General features: G+C 35.2%; 2 protein-coding genes across 12 annotated transcripts in view; one reads left to right on the top strand and one right to left on the bottom strand.

The window, feature by feature from the left end:
* The window catches only part of LOC101267293 (uncharacterized), a 40,854-nt gene extending 26,943 nt beyond the window's left edge, over positions 1-13,911 (top strand). For all 11 annotated transcript variants that reach the window (XM_026029903.2, XM_069294977.1, XM_026029902.2 and 8 more), the window contains 14 exons: positions 227-377; positions 1,887-1,984; positions 3,101-3,159; positions 3,242-3,333; positions 3,425-3,548; positions 3,818-3,904; positions 4,507-4,594; positions 4,855-4,962; positions 5,137-5,237; positions 6,240-6,305; positions 6,409-6,496; positions 7,668-7,728; positions 7,931-7,994; positions 13,609-13,911. In XM_026029903.2, coding sequence (XP_025885688.1) covers positions 227-377; positions 1,887-1,984; positions 3,101-3,159; positions 3,242-3,333; positions 3,425-3,548; positions 3,818-3,904; positions 4,507-4,594; positions 4,855-4,962; positions 5,137-5,237; positions 6,240-6,305; positions 6,409-6,496; positions 7,668-7,728; positions 7,931-7,994; positions 13,609-13,740 — 1,319 coding nt within the window. In that variant the 3' untranslated portion in view covers positions 13,741-13,911. The remainder of the gene's footprint in view (positions 1-226; positions 378-1,886; positions 1,985-3,100; positions 3,160-3,241; positions 3,334-3,424; positions 3,549-3,817; positions 3,905-4,506; positions 4,595-4,854; positions 4,963-5,136; positions 5,238-6,239; positions 6,306-6,408; positions 6,497-7,667; positions 7,729-7,930; positions 7,995-13,608) is intronic.
* A 346-nt stretch (positions 13,912-14,257) lies between these two features.
* On the bottom strand, positions 14,258-15,984 carry LOC101245232 (beta-D-glucosyl crocetin beta-1,6-glucosyltransferase-like). Its single transcript, XM_069294975.1, has 2 exons — positions 15,203-15,984; positions 14,258-15,049 (listed from the first exon to the last, which is right to left on the bottom strand). Exons 1-2 carry the CDS (start codon positions 15,901-15,903, stop codon positions 14,359-14,361), a joined length of 1,392 nt encoding a protein of 463 aa, XP_069151076.1. The 5' UTR covers positions 15,904-15,984; the 3' UTR covers positions 14,258-14,358.
* Positions 15,985-24,179: the final 8,195 nt, after the last annotated feature.

Raw genomic sequence — 24,179 nt, forward strand, 5'->3', positions numbered from 1 at the left:
AGGTACCTCAATCTCTGGAGTCTGGATACACCATGCTTTTCTTCTAGTTGATATTGGCGATACTTGATTTGCTTTTTTAATTGTGTTGTGCAGTGATATAGACTTCTATTTGAATCACTATTCGTTCTTCACTTGTTTGATGATTTTAGCTTTTTAGAAGTACAAGGAAGATGTGAACTGAGATAAATGCTGTTTATTGACTAGCATTTTGTCCTTATAAATATAGTACCGACAGACTCTCGCTATTCAGAAATTGAGTTAAGGTTGAAGGAGACCGTAATATGCAGTGAAGTAAAGCATTCTTCTTCTGAAAAGCAAGATTGGTGTAAAATAACAAGGAATGTGGATCTAGATTCTGCCATGATGCAAAATAGAAGGTAAACATTTCTGGTTGTGTAAATATTTCATTTTACGCAAGCGTATTTGGTTCATGCTGTCCTGTATATGGTTTAAGATAACTTCGTTATGGATCTATTTAACAAAAGACAAGATAAACTGTGATCATCCACCCAGTTATTGGGTTTTAGATTGTTTTGTATTCTCCAGCCCAAATTGATTTTTGAAGTAAAAATACTAGAAAATATGCTGCTAAATCAGTACTCTTTCCTTCCCTCAATAAAAAATGAATGGAATGATAAAACTTTTTTCATGTAATTGAGATGCATGCCAGTGTCCTGTAATTGGTCTTTAATGGTATATTTGGTATCAGCTAAAGGGAATCCTAGTTTTTGGGTTTACTATCCTTGAGTTCTCTCTCCATAATTAATAATTTGCTTAAGTAACTTCTTGATGCATGTTTGGGAAGCTTATTAGTTGAAGTTGCTTGGACTAATGCTCCTATACCCAAGAATATTTGGTGCTGCATTTTTTCCTATGAAGAGATTGAACCTGTAGTAATATTCACTTAACCAGATCTTCAATCTCTCTTCTGATGCTATTACTCACAGCATTATGCATAATCTACATCGAGTTTGAATAGAAATACATGGTCAAATGGTCATGGTACTGTTGGTTCAACTGTCTTTAAATGACATGGGGCAAAGATCATCAATCCTTCATCCGATCGATCCAGCCTTCTGTGGAGTGCACTGGGTAGAATATGATAGCTTACGGACTTGAGAAATAATCGGAGGGGGGATTTGAAGAGATGTGGGGAAGATACTGTGGCACATTAAAACTTGAAAGAAGGTTATTCTTTCACTTTGTATATGAGGGATGTAATATTAATGGAGCATAACTTAATAAGAGAAGTTGAATTGTAAGGAATTGATATTGTTTGTGTAAATAAAATAGAGTAGATACTTACCCATCATGTTACATTCCAAGTGATTACACATGTGGAATCTTGTGTTTTAACTGATTAGTATTGATTGGGTAACACTAAAGACTGTAGAAGAAACGATCAAAGTTGGAGATGGCAAGGAGATAAACAACATTATGTGAGAACTATGCCTTTTGTATTATTTTGGCTAAGTTGGAATAAAAGAAATAGGAAACTATGTTGTAGTAGTGTCACTAGTGAGAGAAGTATAAGTGATTAAGTGGTATAAAAAGATATTTTTTGTGCCATATACTTTTTTGGATGTAAAGAGAATCATGATTGAGATAGCATGGTAGCTGAAATTGTTAAGTCTGGCGCTCACTACAATGAATGATATTCTGTTTTATCAGAAATATTTTTTTATTGTTTGCTTTTGTTGTTTCCATCAATTGCTACTTTGTGGACTCTAGCAGTTTAAAATGAATCGTCTCTTCAACAATTGTCAGTGACCTCTGTTGTTTCCGTGGTGCTTTCCTATGCAGCTTTGTCTTGGGTAATTGCATTTGCTTTTTGTTTCAACCAAAGTTGTATGTGTGTTTACTATCTACATTTTTGTCTAGTATAGTTTGAAAGAAATTCTTGTTGATGAGACGGTTGTTCAGGAAGAGCATGCTGCTGTAATTAAGTGTGGCAGTGAAATTTCACTAGGTCCCAGTGATGAAGGTGAGTTATACTTGTTACTTATCATATTCCTTTTTGGAGTCATTAATCTGCCTTGCACTTTTAAGAATTCCAATATATTTCTTTGTGTGTACCTGTCCTCTTTCTATTACCTGCACTGTACTTTTTAGGTGTGTTATCCAGGAGTTAAAAAGAAAATAGAACTCCTTAACATCGTGCTGCTCCTCCATGAGTGATATGAATCTTGAGGTTGCTAGTTTCTTGTTAGATGTGAGTGTTGTACTAATAGCCCTATATACAAATATTGTCAGCTAATACTGAATTTGTTGATATACGTTCGTCTTCAATCCGAGCCTTGGTGCAATGGTCAGTGTCTACTTTTGTGACCTATAGGTCATTTGTTTGAGGTGTGGAGGTAGCCTATTTGCAGAAATCAGGGGAAGGATACGTGCAAATGTGCCCATTCTCCTCCTTCCCCCAAAATTGCCTTGGAGCATTTCATGCATGGGTTGCACCCTTTATGTTCCTTTTCAATTGTACTGCCATTTAAAAGATGTTTTCCTGGTCACTATATGTTTCTATTAACTTAGAAGCTATGATGTGGTGTAATTGGCTAATGCCTTCATGTTAGGAGTACACTTGAAAGATGGAAAGGGCAGGAGATTGCAAACAACCAGAAACAGTTTTGGAGGACTATCCCTCTCTGTGTATTATCTGGACTATTTGGACTGATAAAAATAGTGCTTGCTTTGAGAACAAAAAGTACCATATTTCTAGAGTCAAGAACCTTTGTCTGCACAGTCTATTTTTTGGTGTGAGAGGAATCTGCTACACAATATGGATCAATATATGGATTTCTTGGATTCACTTGGGAATTGTGTTACATGAATCTATTGTATGGGAGATGTTTGTTTCTGTACCTTTATTAATAAAACTTTTATCTTGTAAAAGAAAAAAAGAACTTACAAGCTAGAGATTGAGTTCAGTTGGCCATTTGAATAGATAAGTAGGTCAAGGAGGATTTGATGAAGAATATATCCACTCTCGTCATTTTATGAAATGTAATCTCATCCCAGGTTTTAACTCGAAATGCATTAGAAAGGCATATCTCATGGGCAATGATGTGTGGCTTATAGCGTTATGCTTCAATGTTGTTAGGTTATGTGAAATACCGATTCGAAATAATGCCTACTGAGGAATCTCGCAGGTACATACAGGTAAGTTATGTAACCTTTTAGCAACATTATATATCCGCTGTTATCAGTTTATGTTGTGTCACATGGGCTATTGTTATGCTAGATTTATCTCGATGTCGAGTATGCAAAATGCTGTATCTGCTTGAACATCTGGCATGATGTTGTCACAGCTGCACCTTGCCTTCACAATTTCTGGTTAGTGGTTTAGAACTTTAAGTGGTTTGAAAAACCATTTGGATTTGATCCTTGACTAGATGTGCTATCATATATGTTCTTCAATCTCCAGTAATGGATGCTTTTCAGAGTGGTTAAGGAGGTCCCAAGAGAGGCGTTCAAGTGTTTTATGTCCCCATTGCAGAGCAGTTGTACATTTTGTTGGAAGGAACCATTTTTTGCATAACATTGAGCAAGTAAGACGTGAAATTGATTTGCTTTTGCCCTTATTTCCAGTTCGACAAACTGTCCTTTTTAAGTTAATTTTCATTTAATTATTTTTCTAAGTTTTAGGATTAAAATCCTTTTTAATAGGTCCTGTTCAAGTTGTAATTCTGTTATGTTCTGCCTTTTCTATTAAAAAACTTTTTGCCTAATCTAAGCATGTATCTCTTTGTGGAAGCATTGGGTGCATGTTTTAATACCGTGCGAGTTGTAGTTAAAAGTTTATGCCCTTATTATGCAGGATATACTGCTTGCTGATCCTTCTTTGAAACGCTCGAGTGAAGATATTGTGCTGCTTGATTCCAATGCATCAATAAAGTCACCACTTGTGAGTAGTCTAACTTACCATATGAGATGCCTTTGTAAATTGCAGCTCCTGTGTAAGGCTTTGTTAGTGCTCTTCCCCAACTCTTATTATATGATTGCTCCTGTGCTTCCAAAGATCTTTACACTTCATGTCAGGTATTGCTGTTCCGTATTTTGTAACTATCTCTCCGTGCAGTAGATATTTAGGAGTTCCGCTTCAATTATAAGTGGTCTATTTTGATTACTGTCTATCATATGCCATACTTACACTAATTAACATGTTAAATATTTAGGATCATAAACACATTATTTTACTGTTGTTACTGTCCTTTTTCTGTATGTCCTGTATCGTTTTCCTTATTAGTTGCCATGGTTTTTTCGCTGCCAATTTTCCTTCTCATAACTGCTCTGCTTAGCTGCACTAAGGCACTTGAGCCAAGGGTCCTTCGGAAACAGCCTCTACCTCCATGAGGTAGGGATAACGGTTTGCATACACTGTACCCTCCACAGACCCCACTTGTGGGATTTCACTGGGTATATTGGTGTTATTGCAGTAGTAGTATCATAAGTGCTCAACAATTTGTTTTGTTAAAAGTTGGTAAACATACTAACCCCTATGAGCAGGTCCTCAGCAGTAGAAAAAGTCGCAGGAAGAGGGAACGTTCTCCATCAGATGCAGCAGATAGGTGGGAGCATTCATGCCCTCAGTGTGGTAACTGCATTTTTCCTAAATCTAGACATTATTTGCAATTTGGGAACTGATATAAAGTGAAATATGTTGACTTATTCAGAAAAAAATGCTTTATTGAGTTACTGCACGATGTAAATCTCATGTAAAGCTTTGAGAGAATCTAATACTATTCTCTTGTGACTTTAAATTTTTTATGGTTTCTATTTTGTATTCAACCATTGAACTAAAACCATTTAAAATTATGTACTTCGATTTTCTAACATTGAGAAGCTTGCACTCAGACACTGAATATGGAGGTTATCAGTGCAATGAAAGCACAGTTCATCTTCAATGTCAAGCATGTGGAGGAATGATGCCCTCTCGATCAAACGTTGGAGTGCAACAACACTGTAAGTACTATACTTCGAAACCCTTCGTTATTATGTTCTTGTTAGAAAATATCTAGTCCTCACCTGTGATTTTGTGATTGTATGTGTTTCCTTTCCTCAACTTGAAATATTAGCGTTCTCTGTTCCCCTTTTAAGTGTTTAGTGTGTGAGACCTAAGGCGGTATGGCTTTGTAGGTTTGGGATGTGATCGAGCATTTTGTGCTGCTTATTGGCCTTCTCAGGGAGTTAATGGAAGCAACTCGCATCCACTCTGCAGTCCTGAAACATTCAAGCCTGTAATTACTTTAAATCTGGTTTACTTTTCTGATTTGTGCAAACTATGTTTTGCTATACTGGTTAGAAAGATGTTTAGAGCATCAATTCCAACTGAACTTGGTATGTTACATAAAGTTGGAATGAAATTCTTAGAAATTTATTTCACCGGTCTGTAAGAGGACCTTATTGTGTTCTACTCAGACATCTGTGTGTTTTGTAGGAGATTGGCTTTAAAATTTCAGAAAATTGTGTACATTCGAAATACCTAATGGTCTAGGGATGACATTGCACTGATTTTTGCCAGTTACAAATAATTGCCAACCTAGAATAGGTGCAAAGGCCAGTAATTATATATTCTCATTGCTTATCCTTGTATATCTTTAGAATGATAACCGGTTAGTTGCGTGGACTGTTCACTTCTGATGCCGCTCCTGTGTCAGATTCTCCAAAAATACACTACTTTTGGCGAATCCTACACGCATCCATTGATATTTTTGACGAGTCCGAACAACATAGGATAACCCTGTCTCCTGTCACTACCCGGTGGAAATAATCTTGAAACTTTTTTGTGATTAGTTTTCACTCTTGCTCTCCTGCTTTCAGCTTTTTTACTTTTATTTATCCAAGCTCGCATAACCACATCTTATCCCCCCCCCCCCCCCCCCCCCCACCACCACCACCTTGAGTTAAGGTTAATATTATCTCCATGACCGGCATTTCTGTGACTAAAAGAGTTCCAAGTTGGTTGAATAGTTGAGGTTCTGCCTAAACTAGCCTGGATACCACCATCGCAAAAGAAAAAAGGTCCCAAGTTGGTCGGTGGTCCTTATTATACAAGTCAACGAGAAGACGTGATCTATAATTTGACATTTCTTCTCCTTGTTTCTTCATTTGATTGCTTTCTCCTGTTTTCTGTTCTTTTTCTCCTTAATGATGGTAATACTTTTGAGTTTCTTCCAGCATTTACTTGTGAAGTCTTGCTTTTTGAAGAATATGTCAACTTAATGCACACGTTTTTACAGATTGCAGAACATACAGTTTCTAGAATCCCCTCCTTGGCACATGAGAAGAATCATTATGAACAAAATGTATGGCTTCTTTGTTTTCTCTATGGTGCTTTTGATGCATTATTATTATTCTCAATAATTTTGTTGGAATACTAAATCTGCTGACTCTGTGATCCTCTAATAGATCACTGAAAGATGCATTAGACAGATGGGAAGGTCATTGCAAGATGTGGTAGCTGAATGGATTTTGAAGTTTGATAAGCGGGAGATAGGTAAATTGATTGTTGGAAACTTGAGAATCAGTTCCTTTTTTGTCCTGTCTTTGATATTAGTTATGGTTTATTCCTCTCTCCCTAAATGCATATATATATCTGTCAGCCTATAGTCGACTATTATTGTTTGACCCTCAAGTCCACCTCCCAGACAAAAAGTACCACCTCTAGTCTGGAATATCCAATAGGAGGTACAAACATTTTGAAAAATTGGCAGTCTGGAGAATTTTTCTCTTCATGGAAATAAATATATTCTTTGTTTTTTCAGCTTGTACTTCTCTTCATGGAAACAAGTATAGACACTTTTTTCAGAGTGTGTACCTACTACAAGTAGGATTGCTTCTGATTGGTGTAGTAATTAGAGCTTCTATGCGTCTTAGTCCTTGCTTCCTTTTTGTCCAGCTTATTATTCCAAATGACGTTATATATAGGAATTGAACTTTCTTCGTCCATTCCAAGAAACATTGTCACTTCCCTTTTTTTTAGGGGGAAGATCAATCATATTAAAACTTGTGAATAAGACTTTGTTTGACACACACTGTCTTCAGCAGCACAGTGGGCTATCAGGTATTGTGGAATAAATTTTCCCTTATTTCCTTTTGGTGAACCCATGAGGTTCCTTTATGTATAGAAGATTGGATGTCATTTGCAGAAAGTTGTGTTTTGTCACTTTCGTCATGAAGTTCTCTATCTTCTAGTGCACTCCTTGTCATTCAGGCATGTTTTTGCCATTTTCTTAAATGAAATTGATTACTTTATCAAAGGAAAGTATCTTGAAACCCGAAGTCAACTTGTAGCATTATCCACCTTGTTTCTAAATTTCTAAATCTTATTAGCTAGAGGAGAAATAATGTATTTTCCTTGTTCACCTAAATAAATGGGAAATTGAAGTTTTGAACAATCATACTGGATAGATGGCACACCATGTTCTCGATTAGAGTGATATAATAAATAGTGGAGGTGAAAACAATACATCAATTGGTTACAATTCGACCTATAAAAAAGGAAAAGTGGTTGCTACTTGTCATGTCTTTGATAGTCCTCGTTTGAAACCAACTTGAGCTTAGATTTTAATGTTAGTGAATCAGGAAAAAAGGCACTTGATTAGGTTTTTTAATATTGTCCTTAAATTGATTTTCCTGCTATTAATATGTGCTTCTGTTTTCTTCAGATCGCACAAGAATGCCATTGAATCATGCCGAGATGATAACTTCTTGTACTTCTACTTGTAGGTGAGTATGTTTCTTCTTGGAGATGTTGAATGCGAATATTGTATTCCTGGAAATTGTGTCATGTTGGACCTGATGGCTTCTGATTTGACTTTTGTGGCTACTTTTCCATGAAGTTAGGAAAATGCCTGTTATTCAATATAATTTTGAGCTTTCATTCAGTGAACCAATTCTTCTGGCTGATTATCATTGTCTCTATATGCAGCGAGTGCTATGACAAGTTAGTCTCATTCCTCTTGTATTGGTTCAGAGTTACACTGATAAGCCATGTAAGTTGCCACTGATCCTTGTTGATTCTTCAGTTATTTCCACTATTTCTTGTGGTTTTACTTAAAATGAAAAAGGAATATTTTATTAGAAGTTGAGTTTCCCTATAATATTATCATAAACTTTTATCTAGCATAGTATGCTAACTACTAGAAGTTGAGTATGATGAGTATGTTATCAAGTAGTTCATTATGGTTGGCATCTCATAATACCAACTATACTAAGTATCCATTTGGAATCACCTTAGTTACACATATCAACTTTAGACCTCATTATAATCCTTATATGAGTGAATAACCATGTTCATCACATATACATAAGGAGTCATACTATGACAACAATCCAATCAACATATATCATACCTTCATGTCTTACCATAGCATAATGAACCAACCACAATCCCTTTCAAAGTTTACTTGTGCAATATAGAAGTGAAGTCTCATACCCCACTCCTTTTTTTTTTAGAAGGTAACAACTTGTATTCTATTCCAAAACAAAAAACCAGAACCTGCCACAACAAATTACAGGTTCCTAATTACAATTGTGGAGAGTACCAGGAAGATGTTTAATTCTATAGCAAAATTTACAAGGAACCCAAAACATCTTTGACTGATTCTAGATCTACCATGTACTCCTATTTACACCAAAAAAGAAACAAAACTAAGCCGTTCATCTTAATTTTCTGGATGGAATTGCTCTTGTTTTGGAAGCATATGAGGTTTCTTTCTTTCTACATTGACCACCAAATGCAAGCCGAAATGATTTTTCATCTTTCTTTATGCCCGATAACGCTTGCATACCTGCTCCATAAGCGTAACTTTCTTAGGCATAACCCATTTCATGCCCTTCTGGTTGATAAAGACATTCCACAAAATGTTGGTTATTCTACAGTGAAGGAAGAGATGGTTGACAGTCTCTACTTCTTCTTCAATACATAGTAGGCACCTATGACTCAGTTGAATTTTTTTTTCATAAGATTTTCCTGGGTCAAAACTGCTTGCTTCAAGGAGCCCAGTCTAACACTAAAATTGTCACGATTGTGATCCTGCCATCTTGTGCATCAATAGTTCCTTGAACTGCCCCAAGACCTTGTAAAACTCCACCAACCTTTGGATCTCCCAGTCATTTAGAGGTCTTCTAAAGCTCAGACTCCACCCTTGGTTTGACCACATCTACTTATCAAGAATCACAAGTATAGTTCAAGTCATATTTGTTATCTTATCACATAGGGAGAAGTGCATTAACCGACATAGATCTGTGAGCTACATGGAATTTGGTGTCATATTGCCCCACACCGAAAAAAGGCATTCCACTTGCCTAAGGTAGAACTAGACATATTACTATAATATGGATCCACTAGCTAATACATATGCGGGCACATAGTTATGGGATAGGGAGATTGCTTCTAGAAACCTGGCCTATTGTACTAGCAAGAGAGTTCCATCTTATGAGAGCATATGTAGAAGACCTGGCCTAATACTAGCGGGAGAGTCTCTACCTCATTTGCTAGATCCACTCGGTGCTAAGCATTATTCTCCAACTTATACATAGTTAAAGTGAATTACAATTTCATATGTGAAGGAGTACATTACCCTTCGTTCAACCCAACTCATAACATAGCTCATTGATTAAACATGGTGAGGACTACCTTTCTCCTTAGAATCATCATATAATTATCCAAAGACAATTCATACGTAGTCATATGTAATAGTAACGGAACCTAGTCTTTCAACAATACCATAATTCACACAGTCATTGGATCTTCACCATTCAAGTGGAACATAACTCCATACATAAATACATGAAATCCACCTTTCAAGTGGATCAACCATTCATATATAAGAATCTTAAATATAGAGTACCTTTATAGATTGCGTTCAAGGTTATACTTCAAGATTCAACACTTACAATTTACCCTTCAAGGGTCATAGATCATATCTTGCAATCACACTTAGAATTACTACTTTAAGCATGATAAAACAAGACTAATTAACTAAAGTAACATAGATACAATTCTCAGCATTCATATTGCATCAACAAACCCATCACAATTTCATAAAATTTGGGTCATGGGAAGCACATGGGTTCATGGGGAATCCATCATAAAAGTTATCATTAAACATCAAATCATCCATAATATAAAGCTATTAACTCATAGAAATTCGTTCTAGGAAGAACCCATGACTAGATTTAAAACCATTGTTTTTGAACAATTATCCAATTTTCGAAACTTAGAGTTGGAGGGCTTCATGGAGAAAGAAATTCCATGAAGGAAGGTTCCCATACCATAATTGATGTTTTTCCACGAAATTGGAGTGAAAAATCTTGGTGCTTGAACCCTAATTTTCAAGCTAATTGGTGTTCTTCAATGGAGGAACTTGTAGAGAGAAATATTGGAGAAGAGATGAACTTTTTATTTTGAAGTGTGTTTGGTGAAAGTGATTTATTTTGGGGATATATTAATATAAAATTCCATATATAGTGATTTAGAAATAATATAAAATATATTCACTTCTTAATTTAACTTAAAAATAATATTTACGAAAATGTCCTTGCACATAAAGACGTAGCCAAAAGAACTAAGAAATGTTTAAGGAAGCATTTAAGGTCCTTGAAGTGGTCCACTAGCCTTCCACCCTCCCTTGGACTTTGCGTTTTGCTTTTTAAAGCTAAGGTATATCCATTGGAGTATTCAAATGGACCTATTTATACCAAAAATATATTTATTTAAACATAATATAGATTATTCCTATTTAATTTAAGACTAAAAAGAAAATTATGATTTCTACCCCTCTTTAAGCCTCTGGATTGCCCAAATAAAACTAAGGCAATTACCAAGGGAGCTTTTAAGGCACTTAGAAGGGTGTACAAGCCGTGAATCTTCCCTTAGACTTTGCATTTGACTTTTTAAAGCTAAGGCATAAGTCTACAAGGGAGTACATGCCATGTTCCCCCTTCACTTGAGCACACGTGCACTGCCTAGTGTTCAGGCAGCTCCTACACGCATAGTGCGCCCCCCCTCCACTTGCACACGTGCACCGCCTAGTTTACTAAGGCAGACCTCACGCATGGTAGTCCATGTATAGTGGGGTTCACGTGCAGTGAAGTCCACCTTGGTCCTTGCATCCTCATGTAGACTTCGCTAAAAATACTAAGACATTAGTTCAAGGAAGCTTCTAAGCGCGGTGAAGGCTTTTACCTTCCTTGAACCTCTCTTTAAAATGTACTTGGTCAAAATTGGCTTATATAAGGGATGAGTTGTCTATTGTACTTCGTGAGAAGAATATGTTAGCATGCTTAGTTTTGAGTTAAGAGAGTCCATGAATAAAATTCTTTTTGGGAGTAAAGTGCATATGAGCTCCATGAGAGTACGTTGAGAATGTTATGACTAGGAGATGGTAGTTCCTCCTTGAACAAGAATAGTTATGAGAAGTTCATGCATATTGGATTGATAGATGTAGTTCCTACTTTCTTTGTTGCATTGACTATATTAAAAGGGAGTTAATGTTTCTTCTTTTATGTGATGTATTATTTTGGATATTTTATATTTGTTGGGCTGCTAGTCTTGAGTCTTTAAATTCCTTAAGGTGTCTACATCGTCATTCGAGGACGAACGTTCCCAAGGGGGAGATAATGTAACACCCGAAAAGTTGATAAGTGAAACTAGAGTCTAACCTATGAACCTTATAAGTTTATATATAAATTGGAGTTGAAATATGTCTAAAAATATGACTAAGTATATTTTCAAGAGAGGATTCAAGGAAGGTAAAAGGCTTCACCTTCCTTAAAAACTTTGTTGAATCAATGCCTTTAGCCAATTTTGCCAAAAGAGGAAGAAGTCCACGTGAGGATGCAAGGACCAAGGTTGACCCCACTGCACATGAACCACCATGCGTGGGGGCTACCTTAGTACACTAGGCAGTGCACTTGTGCAAGTGAGGGTGGGGGGACCACCATGCGTGTGGGGGCTGCCTTAACACTAAGCAGTACACGTGTGCTCAAGTGAAGGGGGGCCGGGAACCATTGTCATGTACTCCTTTGTACACTTATGCCTTAGCTTTAAATTGTCAAAGGCAAAGTCTAAGGAAGGATTCACGACTTGTAGAACCTTCTAAGGGCCTTAAAATCTCCCTTGGTAATTGCCTTAGTTTTATTTGGGCAATCCAAGGGAGGCTTAAAGAGGGGTAGAATCGTAATTTCTTTTTTAGTCTAAATTAAATAGAAATAATTTATATTATGTTCAAATAAATATATATTTGGTATTAATAGGTAATTTGAATACTCCAATGGATATTGCCTTAGCTTTTTAAAAAGCTTAAGGCAAGTCCAAGGGAGGGTTTAAGGAAGGCACAACAATTCAAGGACCTTGAATGCTTCCTTACACCTTTACTTATTTTTTTTTTGGCTCTAAGTCTTTGTGTGCAAGGACGTTTTCGTAAATAATATTTTTAAGTCAAATTAAGAAGTGTATTTTATATTATTTCTAAATAACCATATAAAGGATTTTATATTAAAATATCCCCAAAATAAGTCACTTTCACAAACACCCACTTCAAAACAAAAAGTTCATCTCTCTCCAATATTTCTCTGCTAGAGTGAAGAACACCAAGAACTTGAAGATTAGGGTTCAAGCTCCAAGATTTTTTCACTCCAATTTAGTGGAAAAACATCAATTAAGTTATGGGAACCTTCATTCATGGAGAGAACCCTTCAACTCTAAGTTTCGAGATTGGGTAAATGTTAAAGAACAAGGGTTCTACATCTAACCATGGGATCTTCCTAACTTCTATGAGTTAATTGTTTTATAATAGGGATGATTTGATGTTTAATGGTGATTTTTATGATAGATTTCCCATGTGCTTCCTCATGACCTCAATTTTATGAAATTGTGATGGGTTTATTGATGCAATATGTATGTTTAGAATTGTATCTATGTTAATTTAGTCAAGTAGTCTTGTTTTATTCATGCTTAAAATAGTAATTCTAAATGTGATTGCAAGATTTGATTAAATTGTAAGGGTTGAATCTTGAAGTATAGCCTTGAAAGCAATGTATTAAGGTACTCTATATTTAAGATTCTTATATGTTCTTACTTTTCATATATTTATATTGCAGATCACAAACTCCCGCCCCATAAAACAATTCCCTCAGTTCCATTTTATATGGCTCTTTCCATTTTTAGTCTGTTAATAGAGTACATTTGTTCCATTTGGTTACTCTTTAACTATTAACTTCTCATGTTATTATTAATGACATGCGCTTATAGTTATAGATATATTTAAGATCACAAGTTATGAGCAATGGTGAGTTAGGCTTTTAGTAATTGGTTTAGGTTAAACCTACTAGCTCTGATCTGAGCCTTGTATTGTTTCATTGAATATATACAATTTATATAATTTAAAAACCCAGCCACTTAAAGAGGATTAGAATTTTGAACCTCTAAGCTTAAAATCTTGGTCCCGCATATGGTTCCAAGGGTAAATTCAGAAGTCCCCTTTTCTTTGTTAAAAGTTCATGTCCAATTAAAAATAATTATGTAAAATGAAACGGAGGAAGGTATCTTGTAAATCTTGAACATTGTATCTGTATCGTAATTTCTTTTGTTTTTGGTGTCAGCATTTAGCTCCAGAGGATGCTCAAAGGCAAGACTGTTGGTATGGATATGCTTGTCGTACACAACACCATAACCAAGAACATGCTCGGAAGAGAAATCATGTCTGCCAGCCGACGAGGGGTAGTCATGTCTAGAAAATTCTGCTTCTGGGAACGAACTCCATTCTGTTTTTGTGATTTTCATATATGATCAACTATAAACATCTAGCTGTTTTTCTTTTCTTTTACTGTTCATATGTTCCTTTTTCGAGTTCATAAATTGGTAAAAGTAAAATAACTTGGCAGACATGCTTGATGAGTTTCAAAGCTCTTGTTTATGCATCTATAGCTGATAAAAGACGCAAGAATTGCTACGCCTTATAGCACTAGAACGTGTCTAATAATAAATTATAAAATATTTAGATCTTATAGCAGTAAAACGTGTCTTAAAGTAATGAATTAGAAAACATTTTGCGAACTGACTATGGAAACAGGTCGAACCATAAGAAGGGATGTTTATTTGATGGAATGTCCTATCCGGAATGAATTTTAAATTGTTAATTTAAAGATAACTTACTCCGAACAAAACGAAATGTTTATTTGATGAAATGTCCTATCCAGAATAAATTTTAAATTGTTAATTTGAAGATAACTTACTCCGAACAAAACGAAATAACCCCGTGAAATTACGTTACATTCATTGCAATCTCTGTGTAGTTGTATTCATTATTAGTTGGGAAATTACAAAAATAAATAAAAAGAAGAGGAGAAAATTTAATAAAGCATTTCAACAGAATCCCTCCTTGTTATTGGTTTACAAAGATTCAGCAACTCTTTGACAACTTCATCTATTTCCTCGTCTCCATTACCCTTCATTATCTCACTATACTCTCTCGCTTTTTTTCTCAATCTTTGCCCACTTTTCTCTGCCACCACTTCCCTTACAACCTTTGCCACTTGATGCTCATCAATATTTCCATCTTTGTCCCTAACCACCTCTTCCCCTACCCCAGCATCAACTATCAACTTTGCATTTAATGGTTGATCAAGGTGCATTGGCATTCCTATTATTGGAACACCAAGTTTAAGTCCTTCCATTACCGAACTCCATCCACAATGAATCACGAATCCTCCTATACTCCAATGGCTTAATATTGTTAACTGTGGTGCCCATCCTTGTACTATTTTTCCTCTGTTTCCAACTCTTTCTAGAAAACCCTTTGGAAGAGCTTCTTCAAGGTTCCTATTTTGTCCAACTGGGAATCTAATTACCCACAAGAAATTCACCTTGCTAAGCTCTAGACCAAGAGCTACTACTTCTGTTTCTTCCTTGGATAGGAAATATTCAGTCCCAAATGAAGCGAATACTGTGGAGCATCTTGTTTTACTGTTTAGCCACTCCATGATCTCTGAATGCTCATCCTCTGTTTCTGGTGCTCTAACAAGAGGTCCAACTGGAACATACCTGCAAGTATCGATAGTAATTGAAAACGGATTCAAATAAAAATTAATCCGTAATCGGTTGTGTGCGCACTCAAAAAATCTAACTTTTATCAAGGGATAAGAGTAATTCATCACATCCATGTAAATGAAAGTTTAGGTTAAAATTCGAACATACCTCTTATTTTGTATATTAGAGAGATAATCAATGTATTTTCCTTCTAATTGTCTAATAGACTTGATCAATATGATTTGAGATGATCCATCTATGCATCCATTGACTCTTCTCTGAGTATCTGTAAATCCATCATTACCCTCATCCTCTTCAGTTGGTTCAAACATATGTCTATTCCTCCCATACTCATAATCTCTTAGATAAATAGATGGAAAAGGGTATTCACAAACAGTTTTTTTTTTACCAATATGAAATAGATAAGAACATGCAGCAGCACCAGGGGTTAAAAACAAAACAGAAGGTATATTCAATGAAGCAGCCAAAGTTGGAACCCATGGTTGAAGAAAATCATAAATAACTAAATCTGGTTTCAAAGTAGTAAGTATATGGTAAAAACTAGGTTGAGCCATGTCCATTGCATTTTTAAGAGTTGACATGAGATGAGGTGGAAGTCCATTAGTTGTGTGGTAGTGTGGAGGAAGGTTTGGTAAATTTGGAAGATGAATTTCAACTATTTTTATTGAAATTGAGTGTTTTTCAGATATTGTTTGTTTGAATGAATTGATATTGACTTGTGTGGAACATATGTAGATGTAGAAATTTCTATTTGAAAGTGCTTTGGCTAGCTCTATAAAAGGTGTTATGTGACCATGAGCTAGCCATGGTAACATTGCTATTCTAATGCTTCTATGTCTTGTATCCATTACTTGCAAAGGTTTTTAATCACAAAAAGGGAGAAATGAAATTATTACACCATGAACAGTAGTAATCATTTGTTTGTATGATTTAGGATATGTATATATTCATTTTAAACAAGATATATACTCCCACAACCTCTTTTCCGCTTCATATATTTATTAAGTCATAAAACAGAAACGATACATTTTTTTTATATTAAATATTCTCTCCATATCATTTTTCGTTGAATTTCAAAATTAAATTTATTTTTGATAGTAAGCTTTTTATAGTTTCTTTTAAATAATTTAAATTGATGACGTTCAATATTTTTTACGTAATTTATAAATATAAATATTTTTATTTTAAAAAATTAATTGAAAAATTTATTTATAAGTTTTAAGTTTGACTCTCAAAAAATAAAAATGTCATATAAATCAAAATAAATGGAGTTATAATTTAATTTTAAATTGACTGAAATGAATTATAATTAATAAAAATAACATTATTTTTTCTTTAAAAAGAATCTTAAATTTCAAATAGGATTAAACTAACTGTATAAAGTGAAATGGGATAACTTTGTTTTAAGCTTTATCTTGTTGAGGTACTGAGCAATAAAACTGGTATAACGTGGAAGCAAAAGGGAAAGACAAGAAAACGTGTCACAAGGGAAGGGTATACAGATGAGAGCAGCAGACCAGAAATGATTCAAGTTGTGATACATTCCCGTTTGGTCGTAAATTTTCCAAATAATATTTGGGAAAACTTTGGCAAATAATGTTTGTCTATACAATTTGTCATTATTTGACAAATATTTTTGGCAAATATCCCAAATTTTCAAATACTAATTTTTTTAATATTTGGGCCAAATTTCATTATTTGAGATATTTTAAAAATTAAAGTTTTACCCCAATCTTTTATGTTTTACAAAAACACACTCTCTAGTGGTTGTTTGCGTTGTATTACATAATTTTTTACAAAAACACTCTCACTCCAAATTATCACATTGCTTTAGTGTCATGGACACTATTTGTTATAGTTGTAACGAACATTCAATTGACTTGTAATACAAACTTTTAGTTAGTTTTGATAGTTTTTAAAACTTGTGTGTATAAATCATATTTTTCTAAAAAGGTAAAATATATTTTCCAAATTTTATGGCCAAACACATAGTGAAATTTCACCCAAATTTTTACTCAAATAATATTTACCAAAAATATTTAGAAATTTATGACCAAACACTAGCTAAAAGAAATGACGATTTCTCCATTATTTTTCTTTTCATACATTTACGAGATATTTTGAATATTTACATACTTTTATTTTAATATTTGTTTTAACTTTATGTTAAATTATATCAGGTAAATAAATTCAAATATAAAAAACCATTTTTTATTAATTATTCTCTCTCTAATATATTGTTTCATTATGTTACTTTTTTTTAATCATCCCAAAATAATTAGTACATTCAACGCAAACTTTAAAAGTTTAATTTATGCTTGAATAATTTATTATTAAATAGATATTTATAATTTATTTTAAATTATAAATTTTTATATTTTTTTAATATTTTATGTCAAACTAAATTAACTCATATAGATTAAAATATTGAGGAGGGTAGTCTTTGTTGCAGACATCTTTTATGGCAAAAAAAATATAATACATAAATATGTTATTTAACTTGATTTCATTTTATATTTATGTTATTTTACTTTGGATATGTACAAGTAGACACTTTAACTTGCATAGAGTTAAACAAATAAACACATGAGTCTTGCATGACATAATATAGATAGGACGTCATTTAATAAAAATAGTATAACTTACCTAAACCCCATAGTGTAATGATGTAAATTACATTCTATCCATACTATTTTTCAATTCACAAAAATTCCTCAAAATAAGTGTTATCCAAATACATAGCAAACAGTAAGATACATATTTCGATACCATTAAACAAATTCAGTTACACTTCTAAAGGAAAGGGAATCCATTTTGAATGTGACTTCTCCAGATCATGCTAATCAATTTGATGTCAATCTCTTCGAAATGGTAACAACTTAATCAATTTAAAATTCAAATTTTCTTTCATCAATTCTCTTCTAAATATTCAGTCAGATGCAAATCCTTCCAGAATTAACAAATTCATAATTCATTTTTTTCTTTCTATTCATCGTCTCATGTTTATCAAATAATCATTCAAATTTATCAAAAAATTGATAAGATACATAATGAACAGTAGTTGAACAAATAATTTCGTGTGAATCTCAAATTCACCATTGTAGTATATCGATGAGATGAGGAAGAACTTGAAAATCCGATATATAGCAGAAGGAAATCATAGGAAAATGTTGATTATGTTGTTTGGCCTCCTCTACATCTCATCTCGATCGTGGGCACCATAGTAGGAGATGATCAAAGAAGCTACTGTCCATTTGAATTTGTATTTCATAATATATTAAAATCTAGTTAATGTATCCCAAAATTCTTCTTCTGATTTTTTCTAAAAAAAATCTCAATTTTTTGAATCAAACTTGTTGATAAATTGTACTGATACAACTTGAACATATCGATCTTGTTGAGGCATTTCAAAATATGAGAAAGTGAGGTGAGGTATGAACGATACAAAAGTGATGAAATTGTTGTTGGTGAAAATATTAATTTGTGAATCTCAAATCAACCATTGCAGTTGAATTAAAGATCGATAAGTTGTTGAAAAATTTGGAGATCTAAGACACTGTTGAGGTGAAGAAACAAGAGTTGAGATTTTCAATGTATTCCTTATGCATTGATACAACAAACACAAATGCTAAAGAGATGCATAGTTTTGATAGATCATTCATACCTTCTGTAATGTTGCATAATTCTTTTTTTGAATTTTGTTTTTGATATGGATAGATTTATAAATACATTACTATTTATATATCTCGTTTAAATTGATAAGTTTTGTATTTCTATTAGATACATTAAATAAGTAATTGTTGTCCATATAAATGTTAGGTTTGAGATTGATACATTACTTTGTGATAGTTTCTACGTATCAAATACCATTAGTATAAATTCAAATTTACGTATCATGGCTAAAAAAAATTATGTATTTGCTCATGCAAAAATAAAATGTTGTGTATCCGATACATAGAGTATCATGTATCAATTATATTATTTCATAGATGTACAATTGTTTAAACACACAATTTGTACAATTGTGTTTGATAAAAGGGTATTTGATATTAGCACTGTTTGAATGACAGAATATTGTGCACATGATCTTCAAGATATTCACATATTGCCTCAAACTAAATAGACTTTTGATAATAACATTTACGTATCACCATTTATAAATCTGATACATACTTGTGTGACACATTAATGTATCATATATTGTGTACGTATACATATCCTTCGAAATTTGAACAGGATAGAATATACATAGCAACACCTAGATACATGATACATTTGGTAGAAATTTTGTATCATGTATGAAAACTAATTAAGTTTATATATCAAAACTAATATTTGAACACGATATATTATGCATGATAAAATCGTAATGTATCGAAGTGTTGAAACAAAGACATTATACATTAATTTGAGAAACAAAGTTAACTATATACATTAAAAAACAGTTTATGTATCGCAAACTATAATTATAAGATCCGAAACTATAATCATAAGAATAATTTAGTATTTAAGCACAATACATTGTATATGATGAAATTGTAATTTATAATAACGTTGAAATTAAGGTATTATACATTAATTTAATGTCACGACCCAAATCTGTTCGCGACTGGCACCCACACTTACCCTCCTATGTGAGCGAACCAACCAATCTAAACCTTAACATTTCAACGTAATAACAACAGAAAGTAAAGCGGAAGACTTAAACTCATTAATAAAAACCAATTCAATAACTATCAATATTCAACATCTATTATTCCCAAAACCTGGAAGTCATCATCACAAGAACATCTACTTTAAACTACTAATTCTAAGAGTTTCTAAGAAGCTAAAAATACATAAGAAGCTAGTCCATGCCGGAAGTTCAAGGCATCAAGACATGAAGGAGAAGATCCAGTACAAGCTAGAAGCGTTAGCTCACCCTGAAGATCCGGTGTGACGAAGACTGGCTTGAGTTACTGTTGAGTCGAAGATGACGGCACGTTTGCTGCACTCCACAAATAAACAAGAAGAAACAATAAAAGTAGGGGTCAGTACAAAACACGGGTACTGAGTAGATATCATCGGCCAACTCAAAATAGAAAACAGTATGTATTAAGCAATATCATAAAATCAACTAATATCCTTAGCATGCAGCATTTACAGTTACCATAACCCTTGGTTACAACACCAAGCACATCAATGAGGACTCACACCTCCTCATCATACTCATTTGGGAATTTAGTTCATTAGATTGGATATATTAACATATTTCAAGATTCATTATCTTTATTCCCCTCGTGTCGGTACGTGACACTCCGCTCCTCAATATACTATCCTGGTGTCGGAACGTGACACTCCGATCCTCATATACTATCCTGGTACCGGAACATGGCACCCGATCCATATTCTATCCTGGTGTCGGAACGTGACACTCCGATCCTCATATACTATCCTGGTACCGGAACGTGGCACCCGATCCATATTCTATCCTGGTGTCGGAATGTGACACCCGATCCATATTCTATCCCGGTGTCGGAACGTGACACCTGATCCATATTCTATCCTGGTACCGGAACGTGGCACCCGATCCCCTAATCTCACCACTTTCGTTCATCAAGCCTTCTTTTATACCAAGGCATCATCATTAGCAAAGTAGATTAGGGTTTCTTTTCAAGATTTGAGATTCAATAGCTTCATCATGCTTATTTATTCACAGTTACATAATCACATCATTCATGCAAGCATACAATTAAGCATATAGAAGGTTTACAATACTACTAACACATATCATTCACTATTAAGAGTTTACTACGAATAGCATGAAAATAACCATAACCTACCTCCACCGAAGAGTTGAATCAAGCAAGAATTTTCCCAAAGCTTTGTTTCTCCCTTCTCGTTCGATTCCCTCTCTCTCTCTTGTTCTTTCTATTTTCTTTATTCAAACCCTCTTTCTTTTACCCTAATTAGTATATAATTAAGAATAAAAGATGGTAATAATACCCCACTAATTAACTTAGGGTTACCTCTTTTAACCCTCAAGTAGTTAAATTATTAACATTAACCCACTAAATTTATAATTATAGCAGGAATAGTCCAAAACGTCCCTTAAAACATTTAAAGAAATCCGACCTCGCCTGGGATTACGCAGCCTATGACGGGCCGTCGTGCCTGCGACGGGCCGTCCTGCAGGTCGTCACAAAGTTCAGAGACCCAAATTTCCACCAAGGGTCTGTGACGGTCCGTCACACCTGTGACGGTCCGTCCTGCCATTTCGTTACGAAGTTCAGAGAGTCGATTTTCAGTACCCAATTTTCAGTTTTTCTAAGTGTTTTGAAATGAGACCCTGCAACGGTCCGTCGTGCCCATGACGGTCCGTCGTGCCCATGACGGTCCGTCGTGGGGTCCGTCGCTTCTGCCAGTTTTTCCAGAATTGAAATCTGCTGCTCAAAACGACTAAACAGGTCGTTACAATAGATACCAATTTACCCATCGTTCATCCCCGAACGATCACAAGAAGGAAAACAAGGGCGAAAAGGAGTACCTGAATCTGTAAACAGATGTGGGTATTTTTCTCGCATATCCGCCTCCTTCTCCCAAGTGGCTTCTTCAACGGGTCGATTCTTCCATTGCACCTTGATGGATGCAATCTCTCTTGACCTCAACTTGCGAACTTCTCTATCTAAAATAGCAACAGGCTCCTCCTCATAAGACAAGTTCTCATCAAGCAAAACTGAATCCCAACGGATAATGTAGTTTCCATCCCCATGGTATCTTTTCAACATCGACACATGGAATACCGGATGCACTCCGGAAAGCCCTGGAGGCAAGGCTAACTCATAAGCCACCTCTCCTACTCGCTTAAGTACTTCAAATGGTCCAATGTACCTTGGACTTAGTTTACCCCTTTTTCCAAACCGCATCACCCCTTTCATTGGTGAAACTTTCAACAAGACTTGTTCACCTTCCATGAACTCTAAGTCTCTAACCTTTCGATCTGCATATTCTTTTTGTCTACTTTGCGCCGCTAGAAGCTTTTCTTGAATAGACCTCACTTTTTCCATTGAATCCCTCAAGAGATCAGTACCCCAAGGTCTGACCTCGAACGCATCAAACCAACCAATGGGAGACCTACATCTCCTACCATACAATGCTTCAAATGGGGCCATATCAATGCTTGAGTGATAGCTATTATTGTATGAAAACTCCGCTAAGGGTAAGAAGCTATCCCAATGACCACCAAACTCTATCACACATGCACGAAGCATATCCTCCAACACTTGAATCGTTCGCTCAGACTGACCATCGGTTTGAGGATGGAACGCAGTACTAAGGTCCAACCTAGTACCCAATTCCGCATGCAACGTTTTCCAAAACTTAGAAGTAAACTGCGTACCTCTATCGGATATGATGGATAGTGGAACCCCATGCAATCGAACGATTTCTTAGATATAGATCTTGGCTAACTTCTCGGCATTGTAAGTCACCTTAACCGGAATAAAATGAGCAGATTTAGTTAACCTATCAACAATCACCCAAATGGAGTCATACTTACCCATTGTCTTCGGAAGACCAACCACAAAATCCATTGCAATTCTTTCCCACTTCCATTTCGGAATGGGCATTCTCTGAAGTGTTCCTCCGGGCTTTTGGTGTTCATACTTTACTTGTTGACAGTTTGGGCACTTGGCAATAAAGTCAACAATATCACGCTTCATTCTACTCTACCAAAAGTGTTGCTTTAGGTCACGATACATCTTGGTTGCACCCGGATGTATAGAATACCTTGAACCATGAGCCTCTGTCAGAATAGTGCTGATCAAATCATCGACGCGGGGTACACATACCCTTCCCTTGATTCTCAAAACACCTTCCTCATCGATTTGTGCTTCCTTAGCCTCCCCTCGCAATACTTTATCTTGGATTCGCCTTAGTTTCTCATCATCAAACTGTTTTCCCTTAATTTTGTCAAGAAAAGAAGATCTTGACTCCACACTAGCCAACAATCCTCCCTTCTCATTTACTTTTAGCCTCATCAAGCCGTTAGCCAGAGTCTGAACCTCTCTAGCCAATGGACGTCTAGAAACTTGCAAGTGAGCTAGACTTCCCATGCTTCCCGCTTTTCTACTTAAAGCATCCGCCACAACATTTGCCTTCCCCGGATGATACAAAATAGTGATGTCGTAGTCCTTCAGTAGTTCCATCCATCTCCTCTGTCTTAAGTTCAAATCTTTCTGAGTAAAGACATACTGAAGGCTATGATGATCCGTGTAGACCTCACACTTAAACCCATATAAATAGTGTCTCCATTGCTTTAATGCAAACACTACCGCAGCCAATTCCAAGTCATGAGTTGGATAGTTACGTTCATGCACTTTTAATTGTCTTGAAGCATAAGCAATCACACTCTTCTCTTGCATTAGTACTGCACCCAACCCAGAATAGGATGCATCACAATAAACAATGAAGTTCTTACCCTCTACTGGCAAGGTAAGGATAGGTGCGGTAGTCAACAAAGTCTTGAGCTTCTGAAAGCTTTCCTCACATTCGTCCGACCATACAAATGGAACATTCTGCTTAGTCAAGTTCGTCAATTGGGAAGCAATAGAAGAGAATCCCTTGACAAATCGGCGGTAGTAGCTAGCTAACCCAACAAAGCTCCTTATTTCTGACACATTAGTAGGTCTTACCCAATTCTTCACTGTCTCAATCTTAGAAGGGTCCACCATCACTCCATCCTTAGAAACCACGTGCCCCAAGAAGGACACTGCATCTAGCCAAAACTCACACTTAGAGAACTTGGCATAAAGCTTTTTCTCCCTCAACATTTCCAATACCATTCTCAAATGCTCTTCATGTTCCTTCTTGCTCTTTGAGTATACCAATATATCATCAATAAATACGATCATGAAGAGGTCCAAATATGGCTTAAAAATCCCGTTCATCAAGCTCATGAACACAGCAGGGGCATTCGTAAGACCAAAAAACATCACTACAAATTCGTAATGCCCATACCTCGTTCGAAAAGCAGTCTTTGGCACATCCGTTGCCCGTATTTTCAATTGATGATAACCGGATCTCAAGTCAATCTTAGAGAAGACACAAGCACCTTGTAACTGATCGAACAATTCATCAATGCGGG

Source organism: Solanum lycopersicum, chromosome 3 (genome assembly GCF_036512215.1).
Source record: "Solanum lycopersicum chromosome 3, SLM_r2.1".
Taxonomy (NCBI): domain Eukaryota; kingdom Viridiplantae; phylum Streptophyta; class Magnoliopsida; order Solanales; family Solanaceae; genus Solanum; species Solanum lycopersicum.